General features: G+C 34.0%; 5 protein-coding genes across 5 annotated transcripts; 3 read left to right on the forward strand and 2 right to left on the reverse strand.

Annotated features, from left to right (window-relative positions):
- The first annotated feature begins 3,027 nt into the window (after nucleotides 1–3,027).
- On the forward strand, nucleotides 3,028–4,847 carry MONOS_1021 (pyruvate kinase (PK)). Its single transcript, XM_067862634.1, has 2 exons — nucleotides 3,028–3,211; nucleotides 3,296–4,847. Exons 1-2 carry the CDS (start codon nucleotides 3,049–3,051, stop codon nucleotides 4,681–4,683), a joined length of 1,551 nt encoding a protein of 516 aa, XP_067730042.1. The 5' UTR covers nucleotides 3,028–3,048; the 3' UTR covers nucleotides 4,684–4,847.
- A 495-nt stretch (nucleotides 4,848–5,342) lies between these two features.
- MONOS_1022 (putative peptidase S1 family protein) lies at nucleotides 5,343–7,052 on the forward strand (the record flags this gene model as incomplete). The annotated part of the gene is made up of 5 exons (XM_067862645.1): nucleotides 5,343–5,494; nucleotides 5,599–5,812; nucleotides 6,037–6,142; nucleotides 6,359–6,451; nucleotides 6,676–7,052. 5 exons carry the CDS (start codon nucleotides 5,343–5,345, stop codon nucleotides 6,885–6,887), a joined length of 777 nt encoding a protein of 258 aa, XP_067730043.1. The 3' UTR covers nucleotides 6,888–7,052.
- A 1,312-nt stretch (nucleotides 7,053–8,364) lies between these two features.
- MONOS_1023 (uncharacterized protein) lies at nucleotides 8,365–9,084 on the forward strand (the record flags this gene model as incomplete). The annotated part of the gene is made up of 2 exons (XM_067862660.1): nucleotides 8,365–8,492; nucleotides 8,566–9,084. The coding sequence occupies 2 exons, from the start codon at nucleotides 8,365–8,367 to the stop codon at nucleotides 8,852–8,854; spliced, it is 417 nt and encodes a 138-aa protein (XP_067730044.1). The 3' UTR covers nucleotides 8,855–9,084.
- Nucleotides 9,085–9,425: 341 nt separating this feature from the next.
- On the reverse strand, nucleotides 9,426–10,565 carry MONOS_1024 (uncharacterized protein; the record flags this gene model as incomplete). Its single annotated transcript, XM_067862671.1, has 1 exon — nucleotides 9,426–10,565. The coding sequence occupies one exon, from the start codon at nucleotides 10,563–10,565 to the stop codon at nucleotides 9,426–9,428; it is 1,140 nt and encodes a 379-aa protein (XP_067730045.1).
- A 109-nt stretch (nucleotides 10,566–10,674) lies between these two features.
- On the reverse strand, nucleotides 10,675–19,061 carry MONOS_1025 (uncharacterized protein; the record flags this gene model as incomplete). The annotated part of the gene is made up of 5 exons (XM_067862682.1): nucleotides 10,675–10,725; nucleotides 10,758–12,174; nucleotides 12,196–13,959; nucleotides 14,260–18,603; nucleotides 18,700–19,061. The coding sequence occupies 5 exons, from the start codon at nucleotides 19,059–19,061 to the stop codon at nucleotides 10,675–10,677; spliced, it is 7,938 nt and encodes a 2,645-aa protein (XP_067730046.1).
- Between the last annotated feature and the right edge of the window lie 1,445 nt (nucleotides 19,062–20,506).

Below are 20,506 nucleotides of genomic sequence, written 5' to 3' on the forward strand. Positions count from 1 at the left end.
TTGAGATAAAAATTTGACGTCAAGATAAAATATGCACCCTTAATATTTTTTTTTAAAAATTTCCTTTTGAATAATTTTTTCATATCACAAAAACTTCTTATCTTGACCAAATTTTTATTCTTACTCACGAAAAACCACTAATATGGATATTACAACTTGATAATGTTGTTTCACACATCTATGTTAAGACTCTAGAGCATGAACAGAAATTTGATCAAAATATACAACTTTTTATTTATTCTAGAAATATACATGTGTAATTCTTTTTGAAAAGTCGCAAATGTTTAATTTTCAAATAAATCAAAATTTTCAAATGTTGCTCACAATTTTGTTAACAAACACCAAACTTTTCAAATATTAAATTTATTATTTAATAATGCCATTTCATGAATTTAAAGAAGATTCATCTAAGGAAACAGAAATTTGAGCAAGACATGAGATTTTTAATATATTTAAAAATAAAACGTTAGAGACTTTTCAAAAAAAAAATACCCATATGGCATTTTTTTTTTGAAACTTCCTTTTGTTGAATTTTCAAATAAAAGAAGAATTTCATATTTTCATCAATTTTCTGTTACCACTTACAAAACTCTTTCAAAATGGAAATAAAAGCAAAACTATGTTATTCTTTCCATTTCAGAAAAGTTTCGTAAGTTGGAACTGAAAACTGATGAAATTATTAGATTTTTATTTTTTTTTTTTTGAAGATGGAACAATGGAAGTTTTCAAAAAAAGATCAGCCATATTTATATTAATATCTTATTAAAACTTTCACAAATTTTGTTTTCCTCAAATATCAGGGTTTTATGAAAAAACTTAAAAAAAATTCAAAAAAAAAATTCAAAAAAAAAAATTCAAAAAAAAAATTCAAAAAAAAAAAATGATAAGGAATTTTAAAACTGACAGAAACAATAATTAACTGAGAGACAAGCAGCTCAATGATTAAGAAAAAAAGATTTAATAAAAATTCCAAGATTTAATTAAAAAAAATATTAAGAAAAATCAGTGAGAAAAAATGATAAACAAAAACAAATGTATTTTGGAAAATCACCAGGCAATAAGTTTGGTTAAAGCTTCAACCTGATAAACAAAATAAGGGTTGAAAAAATAAAAGATCAAATAAAAATACTACTCAATTTAAAAACTAACAAAATACAAAACATGAAGAGAAGTCATTTATTTCAAATAAGGAGTTTTCTATATAAATGTTTTTAAAGCTGAAAACTATATCTTCGAAGTCTTCTTCTTCAAGCTTTTCAAAAATTTCTCTTTTTTCAGCCATTATTTCGTCATAATCAATTACATTACCACTATCTTCGACAATTTCTCGAATTATTTCCCTATTCAACCTATCTGAAATATGTCTAAACGCACACAAACACATGTCAATTTGATGATCTTTCAAAGTGGATTTAAATATTTCCTTCAAAATGAAATCAACTACCCCGCCCTCTAACAAACAGCCAATACTCACTGAATCAGCAAATGCCATTTGTTGCAAACAATCAAAACAAACTTCAACAATTTCTTCGTGATATTCTCTTGCTGCTTTGCTCAATTTCATAACGAGTTTGGCCAACATAATGCTTTCCTCTATATTAATGTAATCTAGCGCATTGCTATATCTTAATGAAACGAGCCATCTATTTAATGTGTGCACATCCTTCATTTCTTTCTCACTTTTGTCTTTTTTCTTCCATTCCACACTCTCAATCAGCACCTTCATTTCGTTTACTGATTCTTTCGAGAAATCCAGTTCATTCATAATCTCACAGATTATTCCCTCTTCATCATCTTCTTGATAAATAAAGAAATCCCAGATAGATTGATACGCAAGACGTGTAAGATTGCGGCGCTCTTGATGATATTTTATGATTTCCATTACGCTGTTGTTATTCTCTTCTTTTTTCTCGTTCTATTTTCATAATAAAAAACTGCAATAAACATAAATGATTCAACATGCACATACCAAATTATTTGCCATCGATCCAATTGCCAATAACGTCATTTCCACTTCCTTTTGCATTTCCTCACTTTCTTCCTTCTGAGATGCAACTTTTAAAAGGCAGGGCACACAAATTGAGTTTAATTCAATTGTTAAATCTTTGGTATATAACATAACATAGCATTGGCAAAGTTCAATTTATAGATTTTCATTATGTTTTTCTTTTTTAGATGCTTCATTGTGAATCAGATTTTGAAATAAATCGCGCAATGAAGAGATAACAAATGTTGGATTATATATCAATTTCAACGATGAGCAATATCCATAATGCTTCAGAAACGTAAGTGCGTTTTCCAATGAGATTTTTTTATTTTCAATTTTATCTTTAATATTGTTAAATGTGAGTGGAGTAAAGGCTACTCTTAATTCCATTTCATTCATCTTGTTTACCAATTCATTCATTTCAGCTATTTTTTGTTTTTGCTCTGCATCTGAACAACAATCTAGCTCAGAAAGCATTTCTTAAATTTTCAATGATTTTTGTGCGAAATAAGTTAATGCAAGAAAATAGGATCAAAAGCAACAACAAACTTCGAAAATATTCAATTCGCATCATATCAACCAGCTCGATTGTTGAAATATGGTCGTTTGAAGTTTGCATTTTTTTTTTTTTTTGAAAAGATTTTTCTTATGAATATGTCAAGGTCAACAAAAAATTACCAATCGCAAAGATCAAATTATATTAGCTTTTTCAGACACAATTAAAAACATTATTTCTTGTTTCTCCGATTTTCACAAAAAGAAATTATTTTCAAAAAAATAATTGCATATTTTAACAAGACCTTTTCATTGTTTTTTGACAATAAATTAAACGCATAAATTGAAAATGCAAGAATGTGATTTGTATTATTTTTTTAATTTTTTTTCTTCATTCTTTTGTTTGTTTTTCCTTTTGTGAAATTTTTGTTTTTTTCTTGTTTTTATTGATCATATTGCTGTAATAACTTCCATGTCTTTTTTTGTTTTATATTTAAGTATTGAAATGTTTTTAAATTACAACGGAATTTTTCTTAAGATTGGGTGCAGTGATCAACTTTCGAAAAATGTCTCTTAAACGGGCTTCATCTGCTTTGAATTTACTTCAATATAAGCCAGAATTTGCTTCTTCTACGGATTCCGCTTTGAAATCACCTTCCGCAAGCTTTACACCTCTTACAAAAATTGTTGCAACTCTCGGACCTGCTACAAGTACTTATGAAACAATTTGTTTGTAATTTTATATGAAAATTTATCTTTAATGTTAACTAATATGTTTTACTTCGTTTTCTTTAATTGTTGCTGGATTTTCAGCTCAAGTTGTAACTGCAGGAGTGAATGTGATCCGAATGAACTTTTCTCACGGAACTCATGAATTCCATGAACAATTATACAAAATTGTCCGTAAAGTTGCTGAAGATCTTGGAAAAGAAGTTGCTATCATTGCAGATCTTCAAGGACCTAAAGTTCGGACAAATACATTTCCAGGTGGAAAAATTACAATTAAGCGAGGAGATAAAGTTTCAATTGTTGGATCACCTGAACCAGGGAAACCAGGCGTTATTACTACAAAATTCACTCCAATGATCACTCATTGCAATGTTGGAGAGCCTGTTTTAATCGATGATGGTTTAATTCGTCTTATAGTCCAAGAGAAAAATCCAAATGAACTTGTATGCTTGGTTGAACAAGGTGGAGATGTGAAAGATCACAAGGGCATAAACCTTCCAGCAACTGATTTGGGACCTCTTCCAGCACTTACCGAGAAGGATATTGAAGATGCAAAATTTGTGCTCGACACTCTCGAAGTGGATTTCTTTGCCCTATCATTTGTGCGAAAGCCGCAAGATGTTCTTGATCTTCGACATCTGATTGAAGCTAAAGGCAAAGAAATGCGAATTATTGTGAAGATTGAAAAGCCCGAGGCCATAAAGAATCTTGATGAAATTCTGGCTGTAAGCGATGCATGCATGGTTGCAAGAGGTGATCTTGCAGTTGAAGTTGGTACTGCCAAAGTGCCATGCCTTCAGAAGCACATCATCCGACATTGTCTTGAAATGGGACTTCCAGTTATCACAGCAACACAAATGCTTGAATCAATGACCCACAACCCAACACCTACAAGAGCAGAGGCAACAGACGTTGCAAATGCCATATACGATGGCACAGACTGCGTTATGCTTAGCGGAGAAACAGCAGCCGGAGAATTTCCAGTGGAAACAGTGCACACGATGCAGGACATTATTCTGGAAACCGAGTTTCACCTCAGAGACGGCAAGAGGTCGCAATTTGAGGCGGAGCTGTTCAACCCGGAGAAGCAGAAGGATTCATCTGGAAAGACCTCAGGCTTTTCTGTTGGGCTTGCTGCACATATGCTTGCCCGCTCCACCGATGCTGTGGCTTTCGGCTGTGTGTCAGACACTGGAAATGCAGCTATCCGTCTTTCAACATCTCGTCCTGCAATTCCTATTTATGTGTTTTCTTCTTCGCTTTCGACGATCAGAAGAATGTGCCTTACCCGCGGAGCATATGGACTGATGATGTCTTCGATTCCTCCCGCTGAGGAGATATTTTCCGAAATGGAGAAAAAGATGAAGAGAATGGGCTTTATTAAGACTGGAGAAAATGTTGTGTACACTGCCGGACTCCCAACTTTAGCACATGCAACAACAAACACCGTGCACGTCAAAACAGTTGAATAAACATTGTTCATTCTAGAATAATAAAAAGTTAAAAAATATTTTTTCCTTCCAATTTAAGTATTCAAAAAACTATTATTTCCATCGTAATGACATATTTTTTAAAATTATTTTTTAGTTAATATCATGTAACACCAATCTAATAAAGCTATTCTCTTCTTTTTCAATAATTTTTTAACCCAAAATTAAATATATAATCTGTAGAATGTTGAACGTTCCTTTTCAAGAATTAGAAGGAAAATAAAATTTCATTTTTATTTCTTTCATGCTACTGCATTATGCAGTATTGATTTCACTCATTTGCTTCCTCATTCAGGCTGGCAACAAACCTGTCTCGAATAAATCAGAGAATATTTCATCTCTGTTGCATTTTCAAGATTCCATCGAACTGCCAAAATTTCATCGAGTTGAACTTCCACAGCAATTTGACTTAGAAGGATTTTGTCCATCAACTCTTCCACTTCAATTCGTCCTTGAAGATGATCATCATTTCACCCCAGCTCAAAAAGATCGTCAGCAAAAAGAAATTCATAAACAGAATGCCCCATTACATGTATTTGACGAAGACAACAGAGTGGAGCTTAAAAATGCTTCGTATCCATGGTATTTGTTTTTGACATTTTGGTTTTTAATTGTGTAATTACTCAAGGTCATCAATTGGAATGCTTGTCTCTTCTAGAGGAGTTTGCACTGGTACTCTCGTTGGAGAAGATATTGTTTTAACAGCATCGCATTGCATTCCCTGGAACGATGATGGATCAATTGATCGTATTCGCTTCCTGCCTGGATTTTACAAGAAACATGCACCATTTGGGTATTTCGTTTAGCAATTATCAAAATTTATTAAAATTAAGTTGCGCTTGAAAATGAATCACACAATTGCGCATTCTTTCTGTTATTCGTGTTTTATATCTTCAGATATGCTGATGTGAAAACCGTATATTCTCTCACTCGTAATGGCGGGAAGATCAACGCAGTTCAAGCTGCATTTGACGTGTCTTGTCTGAAGATCAGCAAAAAGCTAGGAAAGAAAGCCGGATATGCCGGCACAGTGCAATGGAAGAGAGAATGGGAAGAGAGGTCAGACTGGTTTAATGTGGGATATCCTCAGCCAGAGCATGGATTTGATGAAGTATGAAGTTCTGCTTCTGACGAGCATGAATGTTTTTAGTATTTTTGTCAAACATTTGATGAAACCTCGTTTTTGAAATGATTGAACATTATTTATTTATTTATTTATTTATTTATTTTTATTTTATTTCTATTTTCTGTTTAATAGAAATTATCATCTAACATTTCTCTTTATATTTGTATTTATGCATTTTTTTAAAAACTTATTTATTTATTTATAATCAGGGAATAACTCCTCTTATACAGGAGCAAGGAAACGTGACTTTCGTGAAGGAATATACAATTGGCTCTCTGACTTCTTATTTAATGAAGACAACATTTGATTTGACACGTTTGAAGTCTATTTTTATTTTTAAGAAGCAAAAATATTTTTATCTTTCAATAAACTTCTGTTTTCTTTTTCTTTTTTTCTTTTTCTTTTTCTTTTTCTTTTTCTTTTTTTCTTTTTCTTTTTCTTTTTTTCCTTTTTTTCCCTATTTATTTATTTATTTATTTATTATTTCTTCTTTTTTTGTTCGTTTCATTCATTCATTCATCTATTTCATAGGAGGGCATTCAGGTGGACCTATTTTTGGTTTCTTTGATGGGGAAGAATATCCACGAGTGGCAGCTGTTGTTTCATCAGAGAATCCTGCTTCAAGTTTGCCTTTTTTTAAACCAATTAAACAAAATGTATAAAAAAAATAATTCTTTTAAACAAATAAATTATTTATTATCTCTCTCTCTCTCTCTCATTCTCATTCTCATTCTCATTCTCATTCTCATTCTCATTCTCATTCTCATTCTCATTCTCTCTCTTTCCTTCCTTCCTTCTTTCTTTCTTTCCCAAATTAATTGATTATTTTTGTATTATTTCAAACAAAGAATCGAATCCGCATGGAAGAAACAATCTTTCTGGCGGTGAATCTCTTTCATTTATTGTTGGCTATGCAAGATCAGTTTCTGAAGCTGAAAACAATAAAGAGGAACTTAACGCACCCATAGACCACGAAAACATGCAAAGGAACAATCCCAAAATTAATGAAAAAGAAATCTCGAATGTGACTTTAATATTTAAGAACGGAAAGGATCATTGAGAACTATAATTTTGAAAAGTTTCAAATGAAATTTCTTTATCATATTTTTTTCCAAATGCATAATTGCCTCCTCAAATTGTATATTTTCGCATCACTTTACAACAGACAAATTAGTTATTTGTTGTTTTTAGGATTTCGGAATTCTGAACATTTATAAAAAAAAAACCAAAATGAATATTTGTAAAGGTTTCATATGATCAAGATGAATTGTTGTGAATCACATCGTTTTCAAAATGGACCAGCTGTTGCTGGGAATATAATGATAGATGAAGTTAAAAATATTAATTTTGTTCCAAGAGAATTAGTTTCTAGTGCTATTGGAGTTTATGAACTTTGCGATTTTCTTTTTTCAATTAATCAAAAATTTTGCAATTGGGTATGCAGTATTTATTTCATCAAAGTTACTTTATTCTGATAAAATTTTGACCAATTGTTTTGGAAAACGATACTTTATTTGAAATATAAGGAAATGTTTGAAATCACAAATACTTTGCCAAATGTTTCTGAACATCTCAAAGTTAAAGAGAATAAACATCAAAAATTTCAACAAGAATTTTACAAGAATGAATATGGATTATCTTGCACTGAAGGTGACTTTCTTTGCAACGGTGTTTATAACGCTGTTGAAGAAATATTTGATAATAAATCACTTACTCCCGAAGTTAAGGAACTCTACGATAATGCGGAATCACCACCAGATTTATCAAATATTGATAAGTTGATTTTTGAATTGCCAGATAATCAAAAACCTCATGATTTTCCAAAACTTTCTGAAGAATATTCAAATCCAGGCTATTTCATGGAGCATTGGATTGACACCTTTAAAAAGGAGGAAGCAAAAGAGGAAAAGAGAAGGTCAAATTCCTTTAAGAATGATAAGACGAGGAAAGGACACAATTCTTTTCTGCGTCAAACTCAGTCGAGCATAAAGCGTTTTATTACGGAAGGCTCTTGCAACTTAGATGATAATTGCATAAACAAGCAATTACAACAGCGAGAGATGGACTTTAATAAAGAATACACAAAAGAAAGAGATTTTCAGTTTGTGCAATGTAAAGAACAAAATACACACTCTTCTTGTTCAACAAATGTTTCTCCTGTAGTTCAAGATTCAACTTTCTTTAAGAATATTTTTTCAAATCCGTTGGATTCTGAAGAAACAAAAAAACAGAGGCAAAATGTGAATAAAAATTCATTGTCTCCGCAAACATTTAATGAAATTAATTTAGATGCTTCAAAGCAGGCAACTGAATCTATTCTTTGTTCTGAGATTTCTGAACAAAAACATCCATTGGATTTTCCTTATGGATTCAACAAAATAGGCGAATCACAGAAAAATTTGCAAAGAAATACTGCGCAAACAGTGCAATCAAGCGAAAAATTATCAACAAAGCAAACTGAAGATTCTTTTTTTGCAACGGATTATGAAGACGTAAAGAAAAGGCAAACTTCTGACAAGGATCGGCCTGCTCCTGAGATGAAAATACAGTTTGATGATTTGTCAATGCACAATTTTGTACCAAAAGCACCATGTGTTGAATTTATTCAGATGAATTCAGAACCTAAAACTGCAGTGAGTTATGCTATTGAACGAAAAAATTCAAGGTAATGAATTATTCACTTTTGAAGTTGAAATTTCATGAAAAGTATTTTGTGAATTTAAATAATTATTTGAAAGTGTGAGAACAAAAGAGGAAGCAAAATGCACTCATATTAGTGGAGTTGCAATTAATAAATCTTCAAGTGAAGCACCAATATCCGGAAATTTGCGGATGCAAACGATGGCTGCAATCAAAGAAGGAGTTAAGCTGCGTCCGGCTGCAGATAGAAAGATTCCAGAAAAACAGTTTCCACCAAAGCCTCCATCTCTTATCGCTGATATGATAGAAGTGACAAAAAAATTAAGAATGCTTATTAATCCCAACGACGAATCATCTTCAACAAGCAGCGATAGTTTTGATGAATAAATCAGAAAAATTCTATCAATGGAAGATGTTTCAAATAATTATTACTCGCTTTTTACTTATTTTGCTAAGAAATTTTAATTTAATTTGTTTTTCTTGCACACGCTTATTTTCAGTTTTTCAAAGAATGTTGGTAAAATATTGCATTTTATATTATTTCACTTTTCAAATCACTTTTCCTGTTTCGAAATTTTTATCATAATAATTTTTATTGAAAGATGATTTTGATTCATAAAACAGAAATCCTTCATTAAGCATTTTAAATCGATGAATGCACACTGTTCAAAACGGGATTTTTTAAAAATTTGATATTTTTGGTGGCAGAGTTGGTTTGAAAACCACTTTGTTGGAAAAAAGACAAAATTCGTAACATGAACTTAATAAAAAATACTAATTTCAAAAAACTGTTCATTAAAAATCAGAAACACAAGAGTGTTTGAATATTTTGAACTCAAAAAGAAACAACACAAATCATTTAAAATCCAATTTCATCGTAACAAACTACTTTTGACTTGTGAAAATAACACAACTTTCGTGAAATCTATAACTGATTCTTTGAGAAATTAACTTCAATTCATTTAACAAAATATTCAGAAACATTTTTATCCTTCTTCCTCTTGAAAGTATCTTTTTTCCTTTGAGAGTTTCTTTGCTGAACGGTTTCAATGCTTTTATTGTCTTCACTTGAATTATCTGTGAAAGTGATTGCATCGGACAGTGTCATTACCGCAGCTCCAGCTGGAAAGCGCTGAATGAATTCCCTTTTCAGCATGTTTAGAGACAAACGAGTCGATGGATTAAAAGATAAACATGCGTTCACAACAGTCGAAAGAGATGAACTCATCACAGATTCTAAATTTGGCTTTTCTCCGTTGACAATTTTCTGTCCGGCAGTTACTGCTTCGTATTCTCCAAATGGAATCTTTAACAACAAGCTCTCCCACAGCATCAGCCCAATCGAAAACGAAACCGATTCCTTTGTCGCTCCCAATTTCTTGTTGACCAATAATTCTGGTGCCTTCCACCTCAGACACTCTTTTTTGAAGTCATCCTCATCCTCAAAGGCTGAAGAAGGAAGAGAGTCACTTTCATCATCATCATTGCCACTGGCAGATGTCACAACTGTTGATGAAGAGATGGACGATGAGTCTGAATCATCATCTGACAATAAGTCTGAATGCATCACAATGCATATGACCATATGCTCGGAGAAGAGAACAATGTGCGGACTCAGATTATTCAATGATTGAAGAGGGTTTTCCATTTCATCAAAGGAGTGAAGAGCTCCATTCGCCACCCAGAACAGGATCTGGGCAGCTGTTTGTTCTCTCTCTTGAAGACTTCCAATCGCCATCTCTTTTGTCTTATTCCTCCCATGAAGAAGCATGAACAACGAATCCCTCAGATCCACAATAAGCTTCTCATGAGGCGATGAACAGGCCATTGCATCCACCAAGTTCGACATCGATGAAGTGGTTGGGCAAAGATCCTCTCTCTGAACAAAAGTCGAATCAGAATCGGTCGTTGAAGTGGATGAAATAGATGGCGATGGTGTTCTCTTCCTTATCTCTTCTTCCTCATCTTTCTCCAACATCCATTGAGGGATCTTGTCTGAATCCTTTCCCAAGATATATTCAGTTGACCCACTCTCAGAGAGAAGATGCTCTGATGACTCTGAATGTTGCAGATTCGTGTCATATATCCTCTTCTTCATCCTTTCCTCATTCTTCTTCTCTGCCTCATTCTCTGCTCTCCTCCACTGCTCCTCTGGTGACATCTCCATCGTCACCATCTCAAATGCCTTCGGATCCTTTTTAATATTATCATTCACAATTTCCTCGAGCTCTTCTGTTCTCATCTTTGACTTCTTCCATCTGATAATAAAAATTACTGCAATAATTATAACAAGAAGTAGAATCACTGCCAAAACTATTGTACTCCATGATAAAGAATTGCTATTCTTTCTTTCAACGAGATTATCATAATTTTCTGTCTGCTTCTCTGTTCTGTTCTTCAGAACAAAAGGAGTGCTGTGTTGTTCCTCCTTCTTTCCAAATACAATTGCCACTGTGACTTCTGCTTCATTCGGAGCTGATTCGATTGTGGTTGATGATATTGATCCGCACACTTCCTTCTCCGAGACAAAGTCAGCCTCTGAAAATTCATGCCGCTCAACAGCCTCGGCATCTCCAATCCATGAGCTAACTTTAAACGACAATTCACATGGAATAAGAACATTACCAATAAACCGAAGCTCTGCAACACTTCCCTTCTTCTCGCTTTTCACCTCCTTTAAAATTGGAATAAACAATGTTGATATTCTTTCAGATGCAATTCCTCCAACCTTGCATCCTTCATTCAGAAACCACAATGAAGAATATTTCTCTTGTCCATCTCCTCCCTTTAAACTCTCGATCTTCACTAACCCTTCATCTGAGCAGATGATGTTTCGTCTTACAGATGGAAACTTCGATATGCCTGGATTGTTGTTCAAAAACTCTCCCTTTTCAACACTCACATCCCCTCCAGAAATGGACACTCCTCCATCTTTTGCATTTTTAATTGATGTATCTTTTACAATTACGGACGAATTCTCAAAATGAACAATTGATCCATCCCATTCACATGCATCTTCACTATCTTCCATACATCTTTCAACGTCTGAAGAATACTCTCCATCAAATAAACATGAATCCAAAATCATTTCACAACAGCTTTTTATCGATACGATGCTTCCTTTTTCTCGATTCATACAGCTTCTTTTGATTGTGCAGTTCCCAATCAAAGCAGATTCAAGGGGAGATATACAAGACATAATTGAAGTTCCAGATGATTGACGAGACACATTTTGAAGAATCGAGTGCAAAACACATACATTATCACGTGATTCGGAATAGACTTTGAAAATTGATCCTTCATTAATCGTTGCGTTGAAAATATCAAACTCATTGAAAGTCCAGTTCCCGTTAGTCAGAGTAATCAAATCGGAAGAACAGTGAATATTTTCCACTTTTAACTGCCTAACAACAACATCTGTGCTCAGATGCATTAAATATGGAGATGCAATGTTAGACACTGTGCAATTACCAATCGTTAGTTTCCCAGATACACTTTCAATCAAAGTTGGAATTGTTGCTTCAAAAAAATTATCATTCCTCGAATTGAATGAAGTTGACAAAATAGATAACATTCCTGCCACAAAAAATATCGTTTTATAAGTACTTGGAAAAGTCCTTGAAAATTGAATGTTAACAAGCTCAATAACAACATGCCCACTCACAGAAACCACATAATCCCGTGTGGACACCAGGAAAGGAGAAATACTGATGTTTGAAAAATCAAACCCTTTTGAACGCATTGTTAACGATTTCAATTCTATTTCTTTCTCAATCTCACTTTCTCCATCAACGGCCAACATTGAGTTAAATTCTTCAATAATATGGTCCAGTCCATATCCAACACTCAAACATGGCAACTCCGATATCCCGCATTTCCTTGTATTGTTCCCTCCTTTTCCGTTCACATTCGATACAACGATTGTTGCTGATTGATAAATTGTTATAAGCTCAATCAAGTCAATAGGAAAATCTCCATTTTTGTCACTTCCAAAAATAGCATTCGAACGGATGAAGACTTCCTGTCTCAAATCCATTTTGAACTGGCTTTCATTTATCTGTGCGGATATATTCGTGCATTCAATAAAGATATCTCGCCCAATCCAAGCATTGTTTCCTGAAAACGAAAGATTAAAAAACAGATAGTTAAGCTCTCCTAAAAGCTCTGTTCTCAAATATATCCCTCCTCCCATTCCATTTATCATCGAACAGTTACTTTGGGATATCCTTGTATCAAATATTTTGAATTCACTATCTTCGTTAAGCTGAAAATATATCCCTCCTCCATATTCGCTTTCCCTTGATTGGCACGATTCCAGTACGCTTTCATTAACAACAAAACTGACAAATTTTGTGGAAGAACTTTCAATAACGCACGGCCCATTGCTTTCTCGTTCAAGCATTCTGATGCTTGATTCGCTCATACTAAGAAATATCGATCCAGCATTCTCAAAGGTATTATCACCAGATATTAATACAAGAGAAGATTTGCTGAAGGACAACGATGTTGCAGACAATTTCTCAATATTGCATTTCACTCCTTCGCAGAAAATAAAGAAAGATTTGCTGACCCTAAGTTGGCTCACTTTCAGCGCCTTCAGCATCACCTCTCCAGATTTTACGATCAGAAATGAGGCAAGCGCTTCATTCGCCTGGAAGTTGCTTTTGACCTCACAATCATTCATTATTAGCAATTTTCCACCACTTTCAATAATCACCTTTTCATCAGAGGCTCCCGAATTCGAGAAAATAAAAATAATTTCTGATATGTTCAAAAATCCAAAATTTGAAATGAATGACATGTCATCGCTTTGTTTTTGTATCAAAAATGTCAACGAAGCTTTTGAGTTTTCTTTCTCGTTTTCATCAGAAGTCTTCAAAATGTGATTTGTGAGGTTCCACTCATTGTTTATAGTTATCGTTCCACTTAAAAGTATTTCTTTCATTATTTCTGAAGGTTTTATCTGTTGCATTCCCTTCCAAAATGAAAAACATGGATCTTCTTTGCTGCCGCATCTCATAACATCAAAGCCATCAGACGAAATATATATAGTTATGTTTGAGTATGCGACAATAAATCGAAACAGATCTGAATTGTTAATTCGTTTGTCACTTCCCACGAACAAATTTGAATCCTCTTTCATCAATGAATAATCAAACGAAAACGAACTTGTTGTGATGCTTTCATTCAAATCTCTTGAAAGAAGAAACATCACTTTCCCGATTTTTGCATCATTTCCAGCAAATTTCACAGTTCTCAAACAAAATGGCTCAGAAATCAATGAAGATGAACAGTCTAGATAAATCACTCCACCTTTCCCATTCGCCAAAGAGCATTCACAATTCTCTGCAACAGAGTTATTAATAATTAGTGAATGATCCTCTTTAACATAAATCTTCATACATCCTCCTTCACGTCCTTCAGGTGTCTTTATTTCCCTCAGAAAACATTCTTCAATTACAACAGATGCATCAAATTCAAATGGAGTAACACTGAATGCATGTAATATAAGATTACATTCCTTCAATTCAACTTTTCCTCCTTTGACATTCATAATTTCAAAATTTACTATTTCGCTATTTTCAAACTCAATCGAACAATTCTTCATATAAGTTTTGTCGCTCCATGTTTGTGAATAAATAAAGTGATTAATTTGACATATAAATGAGTTAGGTAAAGAAAAATATATCCATTCAAATCCAATAGATCTTTCATTGAGGAAAATCGAATTGAATAGTGTATTTGAAATATTGGAAAGAACCTGAATGGTTGATTGTTTATTTGAAACAAACGAATTGACGATAATTCCAGACATATCAAAAGAATTTTTCACAGTCGCTGATCCGTTAACAAAAAGCTTCGTCTGATCAAAAATATCAGCGTGTAAATTGTGAATGCTTCTCCAGAACGATACACATGGATAATCAGCAGACCCGCATCCAATCATATCGTAGCCATTTGAAGACAAATATATCGAAGTTGACTTGAATTGTATCAAAAACAATAAAAGGTCGACTGCATGCTTCGAAAATCTTCCATCATCGACTCCTTTTGCATCAACAATCGGGTTATTATCTCCATCTGCCAATGAAAACTTAAATTTCTCCAATCTGACTGTATTATTCAAGTTCACACAGTCAACAAAAAGATCTTTTCCTTCTGCACCATCATTGCTTGAAAATGATAGATCATTCAGAAAAATGTTTCCATCCGTTTCTCCTTGAATGTCCAAAAACAATGCTCCTCCTCTTCCATTTGCCATATTTACACAACAGCATTCTGTTTCGTCTCTGGCAAATGTGAAGCTGCTCTGCTCGTTCATTTCACAAAGCAAAATCCCTCCGTTTCCTGTTGTCGAACAACATCTTTTGAATTTGCAATCTTGAATTGTGACAGATGCTCCGTAACACTCAATAATCAAACCTCCATCTTTCACACAAATTTCACTTGCATTTATATTGCTCAACTCCAAAGTTGACAGAGATTCCCCAATAATAAGACCTTCGCCTTCTCCATTCAAGAGCGAAAATATTGAGTTGTTTGCAATGAACGAGTCACCAACAAGTTTAATTATTCCTCCGCAGACAGAAAAAGAGATATTGTCGATCGACACATGATCAAACCTAACTTCTCCTCCTGCATTTTTTATAATATTCATTTCTGTTTGGAGCAGTATGTTTTCTTTTGGTTTAAAAGCACAACTTATCATTGTCATTACTCCAACGCTCACACAAACCAATGCTTCATTTTCTCTTCCTAGTGTTTGTGGAAGATTGAACAACAAGCGACTGAGAGTCAAGAAAACGTCTCTGTTGCCTTCCGTCAAGCAAAAGCATCCATGTTCACAGATTTCCAGTTCGCATTCGCTCATCTTCCCTCGCACGGACAAAGATTTTCCTCTTCGATTGATTGTTGCATTTAGAGAGTTGTGATTATTGATTTGGATTGTTGTTTTGTTGTCTGCCATATTAAGAAATCCATCAATTAGCTTGTCGCACGGAACTATTTCGCTTCCGCACAATTGTCCATCTGAGCTTTGGCCAGCCTCAATAAACACAGTTGTGCTTTCTGTTGGAAACAAGAACTTCTTTATCGATAAATCAATTACAGAATTCACCAAAGAATCAACAACCCAGAAATTCCTCTCAGGTGTTTCAGTCTCATCAATTGTTCCCAACCATAGTCTTTCAATTAGCAAAGACCCAGGAGCTGAACAAATAAGGAACACATCTGAGCCTTTAATAGCAGCATTCCCACAAAAGTTGTTTGATCTCATCGAATAATTGATTCTATCATCTTCAAATTCGATAAACAGACCACCTCCGAATCCCATTTCTCCAACAACAGCGCAATTTTGCACATTATTCAAATCAAATGTGAGTGATCCGCCTGTTCTTATAGCAAAAAGTCCACATCCTCCACTTGACGGAATGCCTGTGCACAATTCTGTATCAAACGTACAATTTATCACATTCACGTTTTTGGTTTGTCCGACTGTCCCTTTTAATACTCCACCATTTCCACTTTGGCGTGTGTTTTTCAAAAAAGAGCTATTTGTGATTGAAAGTCCAGAGCCTTCATCAAAAAATATTAAACATCCATTTTCAAAAGTTGAATCGTTCAAAACACTCTTTTCCATTTGAAGGGAAGAACTTTCCAAAACAATCAATCCTTGTGATGACTCGCTTTTGACTTTCTCAACTTTCAATACTTCAATGACCGCGTGGCAATTGTTCAGTTCAAACGTTGGAAGAAGATTAAACTTCATATTGACAAGTTTGAGACGAGTTATAGCAATATTCCCTCCATTTGCTTTTATCAGACAAAATGAGATGTTTGAAAGTTGATCGATTTGATAAAAAGAGCAATCTTCAATTCTAAGCATTTCTTTCATGCAATATATCAAACTGGTTCTTTGAGAAGCAACAAACACCGATGGAAGAGAAAATGAAAGATTTTTTATACATGTTTGCGATACAGTTTCAATAAATCCTTCTTGATCTCCTCTTCCACTATCCGAAATAGATATGGATGTCATTTCTTCGTTTAAAAAACCGCAAATCTCAAACGTTCGAAGTTGAAATTTTACATAATCTATCAATGTGTACCCAGGTTTGATTTTGAGTTTGACAAATGAAGAGGGAGCAGGAAACCTGACTAAAACAGCTTTAGGTATCGTTCTACAAGGAGCATATTCAACTCCGCATCCAGAGTGATCGAACCCATCCATATCACTTCCACCAATAAACGCAGTACCATTGAAATCATCGAGATATGCACAAAGAGGAATGGCAAACTCCACATTTGTTGAATCTCTTTCATATCCCATCAAATCTGAACGACTCATAGAACCTATATTGAAAGCAAATGATTGAGTATTAATAGCCTCAACAAAATCCTTTCCATTCAAAAAGATATTATTTCCTTTCCATGCATTGCACGATATAAAAGATAATTCTGCCAATGAAAAGTCATATGCACCATCTTCTTCATACAAAAATATTCCTCCTCCTAGTCCTTTCCCTGTTTCTTCACTCTCATCATTTGGCACATTGCACTTCTCCAATTTCATTGCTTCCATCCGTAATTTGTTTCTGCCACTCAAAAAGCACATGAATCCACCTCCACAAAGTCTATTACCAGAGCTGCACTTTGAGGATATTGTGCAATTCTTTAATGAAACAATTCTGCCAGTTGATGAGGTGTGTTTTATTATCAAACATCCTCCACTTCCTCCAACATGTTCAATCCCCTTCAGATAACTGTTATTCAATGCAACAGAAGCTGCATCTCCAATATTGAAAAAATTGGTCTCAATTGGCATGAAAGTGCTTTCATCAAATAAGAAATCGTCAATTTTGAGAGAACCTCCTTCAATCTTTAAAAAACTGAATCCAATTCGTGAGTTCTGTTCTATATCAGAAATCTTCATACCACATGAGTTAAGTGAGAGCATCTGTGACAAACAAACAATAAACGAAGATGATAAAGCCAATGAAGTTGAAAGAAGAAAAGAAATATTTGTCACTACCACTTCAGCAATTGTTTTGATTCCCCATTCAAATGAATTTCCTTCTATAAAAGCAAATTCAATTTTTGTTTCCTTTTCTAAACATTTCATATCCCAAATATTCTCTTTCATTTCAATACATTCATTACAAACGAATCCAGAATTGAGCACAATATCCTTGTTTTTCGACTCAAACCGCAATGTTACTATTTTCCCAACTGTGAAACATGGATAACCTTTAAATCCACATCCAGAAAAATCTCGCGAATTATCCCCTCCAACATATCCTGGAAAAGAAAAATCATCGAGAAGAAAAAGCCTAAGCGGAATAAGATACTTTTCATTTCCTCCTTCAATACCCATTGCTTCATTATCATTTGCTTCTAAAGTAGAAATAACACCTACAAAACGATCCTTTGTTATTGTATCAAACAAACTTTGCGAGTCAATAAAAATGTTATATCCACTTCTTGAAGCTTTATTTGAATTGATTAATGCTCCAAAGTGCAATAAACAAAATTTGAAGTCATTATTCCCATTTTCATTGCATTTAACAAATATCCCTCCTCCACATCCTCCTTTTGACTCTGTTTGATTTGCCTCACAGTTCTCAATCACTGTTTGATTGTTTCCTTTATCTGCACGAATCTGCGACTCTCCACCAATTTCTACGAATAACGCTCCTCCATTACCTTTCAATGCTTGACATCCAGAAAAATTGCAATTACATATGCTTAGTTTTTGATTTCCTCCAATTACACAGTTTATCCCACTTCCATCACCTTCAGATAAATGTATATCTTTAAAAATGCAATTATCAACATCCAAGCAGCTTCCTTGTTGACTCATAATAACTCCATTTTCTTCAGACCCAATCCTTTCGAATAAAGTTTGATCAATTTTCAGTGTTCCAACAGAATTGTACTTTATTAGTGCTATATCGGAAGAAAGCTCCAAATTTGTGAAGTTTGTTTTCGAAATTACTCCACCTCCAGATTTCACCAATTCAATGACACAACTCGAAGAAAACGACAGTCCATTAACAGTCGATGAAATCAGGGACACTGTTCCTCCAGCGCATGTGATAAGCGAACAAGAAAAACATTCAGCATTTCTAACTTCAAAACTGCATAGTGAGATACACAGAGTTGAATTTTGACACGAAAAGAGCGCTGAATGTGAACTTAATGTGGATGGAAAATTAAATTGCAAATCTTCAAACAATGTAGTGGTTCTTGTTGAAATAAATCCCTCTTCGAAGCTTTGTGAATCTTCATCAATTATAAATCGAGAGTTGTGAGCTTGTCCTTTCACAATTATATTTCCGAATTCAAAAGATAGCTCTTTTCTGAGATTTGTTCCATTATTGATTGAAACTTTTATTCCACTTGTTGTTGCATGTTCTTCAACTGCATAATTCAATGTTTTGCACTGCTGATCAACATATCCACACATGTACCAATCTCGCTTATTTGATCCTCCAACAAAGTATTCTCCTGGCTCACTTCGAAAGAAAAGCACAAGTGGAATAACATTGTTTTCATCCCCATTTTCGTACCCACATAATTCATTTAAGTCATTCATATTCATTTCAAAATTTAAATGTGCTTTATCAACAACATTTAGGAAGTTTTTTGCTTTTATGAATATGTTACGCCCTCCAACTGTTGCTGAGCAACACTCAAATATCACATTCACAACATTAAAATTTGTTGTTTCTCCTTCCAAAGTCAGGTGGATTGCACCTCCACATCCGCCATAAAACAAGCTATTTAACGAGCTACAGCAAACGAATTCTGTCTTGCTTGTATTTCCTACTCTAAACTGCGAATCATTTTCCACCATCACACAGAATCCTCCCCCATTTCCATTTTCACATGTGCAATTCCTCAAATTTATGTTATTCAGCTTGAGAGTTTCACCAGATAATAACGTTTTTGATAAAATGCATCCGTCTCCATTTTTCCTTGTTATGGAAGAGAAAGTGGTTTGTGACAATGCAATCGATAATCCTGAATCAAGCGAAATCAAAGGAGAACTTTTCAGAAAGAAATTCATGATTAAGACTTTGTCCATCAATAGAATTCCACCCGGAGAATAAAGATAAAACAACGAAGACTCAAACGCATTTTCATTGCAATGTCCAGTTGATGATCTAATCTGCATATTCCTCAGATGTGCGCTTCCTTTCCCAGATATTGATAGAATCCTTAAAGACGGATTTTCATGACTATGTTCAAAGGTGAGCCACAATGCAGATAATACGCCATCTGAAATTGAAAAGAAACTGATACTGTTTGCCTCACATGAGACACTCAACACAGTCGAAGTTGCATTTTCTCCAATTATCGACAATTTCCTTGATCCAATTATTATTTCTTTTGACTCTGAAACGTGCTCTCCATCGTTCAGAAAAATTCTTGATTCAAATTGTGACAAGCATTTTTCGAAAGAGTGCCTAACTGTTAAACAAGCAATCTCTTTCGATAAACCACAAAGTTGATTTTCATCATTGCCGTTTCCAGATACATAGCAAGAAGTGAAAAATGTTTGATTATTTGGTAACCATTCTGGTTTATATCCTCCAAAACTGTCACAATATAGTCGCATGTCATTTGCGTTTGTTGAAAAGCAATCCTTCAATGGATTTGAATTTAAGCTTACGTTCTCGCTTGATATTACCAAATAAATATCATGACCTGCTGGAATCTGTGTATTTGTACAGTGACATTCATGAAAAAATAAAAAGAAAAAAAACAGATAATCAACTTGCATTTCACTAAAATCAAAAAAATGATGTCGAATTGCACCTCCTTGTGAAACACATTCACAATTCACGAATTGGCAACTTCTCATTCCAAACATTGATCTATAAGACCACGACACAATTGCTCCTCCATATTTATCATTATTAAAGCAATTCACAAATTGACTATCTATCAAGTCTGCGTGAGATCCATCTTCATTTATATGTGGGCATTCATTCTTCATTCCAATTTCACTCACACTTATTGCGCCAGCTTGATTTC

This window comes from Monocercomonoides exilis, assembly GCF_001643675.1.
Source record: "Monocercomonoides exilis strain PA203 chromosome Unknown scaffold15-1837935, whole genome shotgun sequence".
Lineage (NCBI taxonomy): Eukaryota > Preaxostyla > Oxymonadida > Polymastigidae > Monocercomonoides > Monocercomonoides exilis.

Coding starts and splice junctions, on each gene's coding strand:
- MONOS_1021 (XM_067862634.1), top strand. CDS start 3,049: ATGTCTCTTAAACGGGCTTCATCTGCTTTGAATTTACTTCAATATAAG. Junction 3,212..3,295: donor AAGTACTTATGAAACAATTT/GTTTGTAATTTT, acceptor CTGGATTTTCAG/CTCAAGTTGTAACTGCAGGA.